This window comes from Lipotes vexillifer, unplaced genomic scaffold (genome assembly GCF_000442215.2).
Source record: "Lipotes vexillifer unplaced genomic scaffold, Lipotes_vexillifer_v1.1 scaffold3384, whole genome shotgun sequence".
Taxonomy (NCBI): domain Eukaryota; kingdom Metazoa; phylum Chordata; class Mammalia; order Artiodactyla; family Lipotidae; genus Lipotes; species Lipotes vexillifer.
In genome coordinates, this window is record NW_006770713.1 from 276,450 (window position 1) to 285,428 (window position 8,979).

The following is an 8,979-nucleotide window of genomic DNA, read 5'->3' on the forward strand; positions in this document are numbered from 1 at the left end:
AGGCGCCGCCGGGACCTGCCACGTCCGAGGCCTGGCGCTGTCGCTGCCGCCGTCGCCGCCGCAACCATGGTGAGTGCTGGGGCCGGGGTCGCCGAGCGGAGTTCTGGCCGTAGTCGCGGCCCTCCTGGGTTCTTCGCCGCGCTAAGGTTCAGGCCCCGAGTTGGGGCCGTTCAGCTCTCCCGCACCGCTTCGGGTCTGGGGGTCTCTGGCCCTGCCCGTCCGGACCTTTCGGAGGGGGAGGCCAGGCGGAGGCCGCGGAACCTCCCAGAACTCTGCGGGCCGCGTCTCCTGCTGCTTCTTTTCCTTCTCTTTCCCCAACAATTGAAAACAAAACCCCAAACACCGTTGGAGCTACTGTGGCCTGAGCCCTTAGTAGGTTCTAAGCATTGTTCCTAATCTCAGCCTACTAACAGCCCCGTGAAGTCGGGGCTGTTATTATCGACCTTTGACACATGAGGAAGCTGGAGGTTCAGAGAGGTGAAGCCTCTTGCACAGGGAACAAGTGGCAGAGCTGAGATTCAAACCCTCACAACCATTCCCTTCTCCCACCTCCCGCCTCTCCCAGCAGAGATGTCTGTGGAACGGGTGCTTAGCCCAGGGCCCCGAGGTATGACGGGCACTTCAGGAAACTGATGTAAGGATGAGCTGAATGCCCCTGTGATGCAGGGGCTCCGGTTTTTAAATCTCTGTGGTATCCACAGTGTACATTCACTCCACACTTAACTCATCCAGTGAATGACCGCCAGTGGGAACTAATGGGTGGAAGCATCTGGCCTGAGCCTGGCACAGAGGGGGGGTTCAGTAAGCCGGTGCTCTCGGGAAAATGGCTGTGCCAGGGTTTTTGAGGAAACGTGGGTGAACCCAGAAGTCTGGACGCTGGGTTTGGTTCTTGCTTTGCAGGGCACTGGGTTTTAAATTTCTCGGGGTTTTTTTGGTCTCTGATTCTTCAGCTGCTAAGTAGAGTTGGGGTCTCTCACACCCTGACACTCCGCTCTTTTTAAATGAGTTTTTAACTCATTAAGTAATTCTGAAGAGCTTAATTGTTTTGAGGGCTGTCTTTTACTACTTGAGGAAGACCATACATCTTGAGGTGCTTAGGAGGAGGGACTTTTTTTTTAAGGAGCTTTAAAAAAAAAAGAAAAAGCACTTGTTCATCAATCCTGGTTGGTGCGTCAGAGTGGTTCAAGATAAATGCTGGTTATCTCCAAGGTCCTCTGGCGAGCTAGGACGAAACTATCAGTGAGCTTTCTTCCTGCCTCTGCTTAGCCCTCAGCCATTGAGTTAGGGAATTGGATGTAACAACTAGATGGGCAGCCTAGTCAAGTGGAAAGCTTTGTGGGCTGGGAGTTAGCGGGTGGGGCTCTTCTCCGAGCTCCACCTTTAACTCACTCTGTGACTTGAGCAGGTGCTTTGTATTCCCTGGGCTTCATCTCCTTAGCCCATCGGACAGCTGTGATGAACTCCGCCCTTCAGCCTTCCCAGTGCACATGTGAGAGTACTTTGTAACCCGGACAGCTTGGCACACGTAGGAGATGCTTCTCTTTATCTTCCTTACTTGCCTTTGCAGACCTCGGGGGCCTGCTTTGTAGGGCATCTAGACTTTGGTGAGAGAACCTCTGCTTACTTGACATGTACCTTTTGAACTGCTTTGCAGCCATCCTCTTCTAGTATCCACCTTTCTGAAAAATCAGGTCAGACTTTATACCTGCAGGGCTTGTGCTGGAAAAAGGTGAAATGGGGGAAACGGTAAGAAATATCATTTCCAGTCTGAAACCTCCTTTTCCGACCCTTTTCTATCCCAAGAGTTTTGAGAGAATAGTAGTTGAACAAAGTAAAGCTGTGCATTTTTGTTCATTTACTTATTCATTCAGCAGATAGTCACTGAGTTCCTTCTGGTTGCAAAGCACTGTACTGGGTGATTTGAGAGGATTCAGAACGGCCAATGACACCGACCCTGGCTCCAGGGAGCTCACCTTCTAGTTGGGAGAAGAAAGAGTGTAAAGTGTGGTAGACATTCAGTGTTGATATTCAGAGGAGTCCAGCCAGTTGGGGAATCTGGGAATCTTCAAGATGGGGGGGCGGGCAGCGTAATTTGAGCTGCTCCAGCCAGTGGGAATCTGGGAATCTTCAAGATGGGGGGGCGGGCAGCGTAATTTGAGCTGCACCTCAGAGAATGGGTAGGAAGGTGGTGACCACGGCAGCTCTGTTCCAGCCCTATAAACTGGGCTCTGTCACAGATGGTGTACCAGGGAGCAGCCTCAGGAGAATCAGTTGAATCAATTAGTGTTAAGTGTTAACCCTGTTGTGCAAAAAACCTGCCTGGAACATCAGAGGCTCTGTCATCCAGGAAGGAACCCCAGCCATAGCTCCCTCAGGGTCCCTCTTCAACCTCAAACGTAGCCAGGACCGCTCATGCCGCCATCCGCCCTTCTTTGCTCATGTTTTGCCCTCTGATTTGACTGTACTTTTTTTCCCCTGTGCCACCTGGCAAATTCCTCATCATCTGAGCCCAGTTTATGCCTACCACCACCAGCCCCTCAGACTGCTATAGCACATGTTAACCACCATTAAAGTATTTATCTTGCCTTGTTGGGGTTACTTATGTGCAGGCTTCTCAGGGGCAAGAAGTACCTCTTTTTCGTGTCTGCATCTCCAGTCCCTGGCACAGTGCTTGGCAAAATGAAGGCACTTAGAGTGAACGTTGAATGAATGAATGAATGAATGAATGAACAGATGCAGTCAAGAACTTTAAAATTGATCAGTGGATTCAATGAGATGATTGCATTCTAACTACTGTCAGTGCATTTACCAACAATATCTTTGGTTCTAGGTGTCAGTAATTAACACTGTGGATACTTCCCATGAGGACATGATTGTAAGTATTCCTTTAGCACTTCCTCACATGCTGTGGACATGGGCATTTCTGTTGATCGTTTATGAATCCACTGTGGCTTTGCAGCCTTTGCCAGTTAGGCTGTAACCTGAGGGGTATGGTCAGTGTCCCAGCAGTGCCCTCTGAGTTGGCAGGGCTGTGATAGTCTGGTCACTGTACGGCAGGAGAAACCTGGAAACAATTTGTAGCTCAAGGTCCTCGGTCTCCTGGCCAAAAAAGTAACCGTCTCTGGGATGGGATGGAAGTGGGTGCAGTGGTTTGAATTAGTCTTCCCACCTATATTCCTCCTGCTGTCACTTCTTAGCCCCATTGGAAAGGGAAGAAGAAAATAGGAAAATGACTCAATACAAAGGCAGAGCCAGGTAGGACCGGCACACACAGCAGGCCAGACAGTACTCTTTGAACCAGAAGTCATTAACTCAAGGCGTTTCCTGTGAGGCAAACATAGGGTTTGGTGTACAAGGACAGGGCTGTGGGAGAAGGTCCAGAGGTTAAAGTCTCCAGCAGCAAAGATGTGGACTCTGCTTCTTGCAGTGCAAGGAGTCCAGGTAGCCTTTGAACAGGACCCAGGTCAGTCAGCCTACAGCATTTCATCCCAGGCATCCTGCCATCACATCCTTCCCACCAGCAGTTGCTTTTGGGCTTCTGAGGGGCTGCCTGGTCTCAGAATTGTATGTTCCCTGGGTGGGGTCATGTGTGTTCTAGCTGTGAGACCACACCTCCTTGGAGACAGCGTGGCACCCTGGGTAAGAAGATCCAGTCTGAGATCCCTAGTCAGTCTCTTTTTTGTTTTTTGAATTTTATTTTATTTATTTTTTTATACAGCAAGTTCTCATTAGTTATCCATTTTATACATATTTGTGTATACATGTCAATCCCAATCTCCCAATGCATCCCACCACCACCCCCCTGCTGCCGCTTTCCCCCCCTTGGTGTCCATACGTTTGTTCTCTACCCCTGTGTCTCTATTTCTGCCCTGCAAACCGGTTCATGTGTACCATTTTTCTAGGTTCCACATGTATGCGGTAGTATACGATATTTGTTTTTCTCTTTCTGACTTCACTCTGTATGACAGTCTCTAGATCCATCCACATCTCTACAGATGACCCAATTTCGTTCCTTTTTATGGCTGAGTACTATTCCATTGTACAGATTCTTTTGCATTCGCCTGTTGATGGGCATTTAGGTTGCTTCCATGACCTGGCTATTGTAAATAGTGCTGCAGTGAACGTTGGGGTGCATGTATCTTTTTTTTTTTTTTTTTGCGGGTCGCGGGCCTCTCACTGTTGTGGCCTCTCCCATTGTGGAGCACAGGCTCCGGACGAGCAGGCTCAGCGGCCATGGCTCACGGGCCCAGCCTCTCCGCGGCATGTGGGATCTTCCCGGACCAGGGCACGAACCCGTGTCCCCTGCATCGGCAGGCGGACTCTCAACCACTGCGCCGCCAGGGAATCCCTGCATGTATCTTTTTGAAATATGGTTTTCTCTGGGTATATGCCCAGTAGTGGGATTGCTGGGTCATATGGTAATTCTATTTTTAGTTTTTTAAGGAACCTCCATACTGTTCTCCATAGTGGCTGTATCCGTTTACATTCCCACCAGCAGTGCAAGAGGGTTCCCTTTTCTCCACACCCTCTCCAACATTTGTTGTTTCGAGATTTTCTGATGATGCCCATTCTCAGTGGTGTGAGGTGATACCTCACTGTAGTTTTGATTTGCATTTCTCTAATAATTAGTGATGTTGAGCAGCTTTGCATGTGCTTCTTGGCCATCTGTATGTCTTCTTTAGCGAAATGTCTATTTAGGTCTTCTGCCCATTTTTTGGATTGGGTTGTTTGTTTTTTAAAATTGAGCTGCATGAGCTGTTTATGTATTTTGGAAATTAATCCTTTGTCTGTTGATTCATTTGCAAATATTCTCTCCCATTCTGAGGGTTGTCTTTTTGTCTTGTTTGTAGTTTCCTTTGCTATGCAAAAGCTTTGAAGTTTCATTAGGTCCCATTTGTTTATTTTTGGTTTTACTTCCGTTACTCTAGGAGGTGGATCAAAAAAGATCTTGCTGTGATTTATGTCAGCGTGTTCTTCCTATGTTTTCCTCTAAGAGTTTTATAGTGTCTGATCTTACATTTAGATCTGTAATCCATTTTGAGTTTATTTTGGTGTATGGTGTTAGGGAGTGTTCTAATTTCATTCTTTTACATGTAGCTGTCCATTTTGCCCAGCAGCACTTATTGAAGAGACTGTCTTTTCTCCATTGCATTTCCTTGCCTCCTTTGTCATAGATTAGTTGACCATAGGTGCGTGGGTTTATCTCTGGGCTTTCTATCCTGTTCTGTTGATCTATATTTCTGTTTTTGTGCCAGTACCATATTGTCTTGATTACTGTAGCTTTGTAGTATAGTCTGAAGTCAGCGAGTCTGATTCCTCCAGCTCTGTTTTTTTCCCTCAAGAGCACTTTGGCTATTCGGGGTCATTTGTGTCTGCATACAAATTTTAAGATTTTTTTTGTTCTAGTTCTGTAAAAAATGCCATTGGTAGTTTGATAGGGATTGCATTGAATCTGTAGATTGCTTTGGGTAGCACAGTCATTTTCACAATATTGATTCTTCCAATCTAAGAACATGCTATATCTCTCCATCTGTGTGTATCATCTTTAATTTCTTTCATCAGTGTCTTATAGTTTTCTGCATGCAGGTCTTTCATCTCCCTAGGTCAGTTTATTCCTAGGTATTTTATTCTTTTTGTTGCAGTGGTAAATGGGAGTGTTTCCTTAATTTCTCTTTCAGATTCCTCATCATTAGTGTATAGGAATGCAAGAGATTTCTGTGCATTACTTTTGTATCCTGCAACTTTACCAAATTCATTGATTAGCTCTACTAGTTTTCTGGTGGCGTCTTTAGGATTCTCTGTGTATAGTATCACGTCATCTGCAAACGGTGACAGTTTTACTTCGTCTTTTCCAATCTGTATTCCTTTTATTTCTTTTTCTTCTCTGATTGCCGTGGCTAGGACTTCCAAAACTATGCTGAATAATAGTGGCGAGAGTGGACATCCTTGTCTTGTTCCTGATCTTAGAGGAGGTGCATTCAGTTTTTCACCATTGAGAATGATGTTTGCCGTGGGTTTGTCGTATATGGCCTTCATTATGTTGAGGTATGTTCCCTCTCTGCCCACTTTCTGGAGAGTTTTTATCATAAATGGGTGTTGAATTTGGTCAAAAGTGTTTTCTGCATCTACTGAGATGATCACATGGCATTTCTTTCTCAGTTTGTTAATATGGTGGATCATATTGATTGATTTGCGTGTGTTGAAGAATCCTTACATCCCTGGGATAAATCCCACTTGATCATGGTGTATGATCCTTTTAATGTGTTGTTGGATTCTGTTTGCAGGTATTTTGTTGAGGATTTTTGCATCTGTATTCGTGAGGGATATTAGTCTGTAATTTTTTTGTAGTATCTTTGTCTGGTTTTGGTATCAGGGTGATGGTGGCCTCATAGAATGAGTTTGGGAGTGTTCCTTCCTTTGCAGATTTTTGGAAGAATTTGAGAAGGATGGATGTTAGCTCTTCTCTAAATGTTTGACAGAATTCACCTGTGAAGCCATCTGGTCCTGGACTTTTGTTTGTTGGAAGATTTTTTTCTTTTTGCGGTACGCAGGCCTCTCACTGTTGTGGCCTCTCCCACTGCGGAGCGCAGGCTCCGGACGCGCAGGCTCAGCGGCCATGGTTCCTTTGCCTAGCCGCTCCGCGGCATGTGGAATCTTCCCAGACCGGGGCACGAACCCGTGTTCCCTTCATCGGCAGGCGGACTCTCAACCACTGCACCACCAGGGAAGCCCTGTTGGAAGATTTTTAATCACAGTTAAAATTTCATTACTTGTGATTGGTCTGTTCATATTTTCTCTTTCTTCCTGGTTGAGTCTTGCAAGGTTATACCTTTCTAAGAATTTGTCCATTTCTTCCAGGTTGTCCATTTTATTGGCATGGAGTTGCTTGTAGTTGTCTCTTAGGATGCTTTGCATTTCTGTGGAGTCTGTTGTAACTTCTCCTTTTGTATTTCTAAGTTTATTGATTTGAGTCCTCTCCCTCTTTTTCTTGATGAGTCTGGCTACTGGTTTATCAATTTTATCTTATCAGAGAATCAATCAGCTTTTAGTTTTATTGATCTTTGCTGTTGTTTTCTTTGTTTCTATTTCATTTATTTCTGCTCTGATCTTTACGATTTCTTTCCTTCTACTACCTTTGGGTTTTGTTTGTTCTTCTTTCTCTAGTTCCTTTAGGTGTAAGGTTAGATTGTTTATTTGAGATGTTTGTTGTTTCTTGAGGTAGCCTTGTATAGCTATAAACGTCCCTCTTAGAACTGCTTTTGCTGCATCCAGTAGGTTTTGGATCGTTGTGTTTTCATTGTCATTTGTCTGTAGGTATATTTTGATTTCCTCTTTGATTTCTTCAGTGATCTCTTGGTTACTTAATAACGTATTGTTTAACCTCTATGTGTTTCTGTTTTTTACGGTTTTTTTCCCCTGTAATTGATTTCTAACTCATAGCGTTGTGGTCAGAAAAGATGCTTGATATGATTTCAATTTTCTTAAATTTACGGAGGTTCGATTTGTGACCCAAGATGTGATCTGTCCTGGAGAATGTTCCATGTGCACTTGAGAAGAAAGTGTAATCTGCTGTTTTTGAATGGAATGTCCTATGAATATCAGCGAAATCTGTCCGGTCTGTTGTGTCATTTAAAGCTTGTGTTTCCTTATTAATTTTCTGTCTGGATTATCTGTCCATTGGTGTAAGTGAGGTGTTAAAGTCCCCCACTGTTATTGTGTTACTGTCGATTTCCTCTTTTATAGCTGTTAGCAGTTGCCTTATGTATTGAGGTGCTCCTATGTTGGGCGCATATATATTTATAATTGTTATATCTTCTTCTTGGATTGATCCCTTGATCATTATGTAGTGTCCTTCCTTGTCTCTTGTAACATTCTTTATTTTGAAGTCCATTTTATCTGATATGAGTATTGCTACTCCAGCTTTCTTTTGATTTCCATTTGCATGGAATATCTTTTTCCATCCCGTCACTGTCAGTCTGTACGTGTCCCTAGGTGTGAAGTGGGTCTCTTGTAGGCAGCATATATATGGGTCTTGTTTTTGTATCCATTCAGTGAGCCTGTGTCTTTTGGTTGGAGCATTTAATCCATTCACGTTTAAGGTAATTATCGACATGTATGTTCCCATGACCATTTTCTTAATTGTTGTGGGGTTTTTTTGTAGGTCCTTTTCTTCTCTTGTGTTTCCCACTTAGAGAAGTTCCTTTAGCATTTGCTGTAGAGCTGGTTCGGTGGTGCTGAATTCTCTTAGCTTTTGCTTGTCTGTAAAGCTTTTGATTTCTCTGTCGAATCTGAATGAGATCCTTGCTGGGTAGAGTAATGTTGGTTGTAGGTTGTTCCCTTTCATCACTTTAAATATGTCATGCCACTCCCTTCTTGCTTGTAGAGTTGCTGCCAAGAATTCAGCTCTTAACCTTATGGAGGTTCCCTTGTATGTTATTTGTTGTTTTTCCCTTGCGGCTTTCAATAATTTTTCTTTGTCTTGAATTCTTGCCAATTTGATTACTATGTGTCTTGGCAGGTGTCTCCTTGGGTTTGTCCTGCCTGGGACTCTCTGTGCTTCCTGGACTTGGGTGGCTATTTCCTTTCCCATGTTAGGCAAGTTTTCGACTATAATCTCTTCAAATATTTTCTCAGGTCCTTTCTGTCTCTCTTCTCCTTCTGGGACCCCTATCATGCGAATGTTGTCGTGTTTAATGTTGTCCCAGAGGTCCCTTAGGCTGTCTTCATTTCTTTTCATTCTTTTTTCTTTATTCTGTTCTGCAGCAGTGAATTCCACCATTCTGTCTTCCAGGTCACTTATCCGTTCTTCTGCCTCAGTTATTCTGCTATTGAGTCCTTCTAGTGTATTTTCCATTTCAGTTATTATATTGTTCATCTCTGTTTGTTTGTTCTTTAATTCTTCTAGTTCTTTGTTAAACAATTCTTGCATCTTCTCGATCTTTGCCCCCCTTCTTTTTCTGAGGTCCTGGATCATCTTTT

General features: G+C 44.3%; 1 protein-coding gene across 1 annotated transcript in view; it reads left to right on the forward strand.

The window, feature by feature from the left end:
- Positions 1-61: 61 nt before the first annotated feature.
- The window catches only part of LOC103071511 (protein SEC13 homolog), a 15,403-nt gene continuing 6,485 nt past the window's right edge, over positions 62-8,979 (forward strand). Inside the window, 3 exon segments of the mRNA XM_082930976.1 lie at positions 62-69; positions 1,712-1,746; positions 2,831-2,875. Of these exon segments, the coding sequence (XP_082787102.1) occupies positions 1,735-1,746; positions 2,831-2,875 (57 nt within the window). The 5' untranslated portion in view covers positions 62-69; positions 1,712-1,734.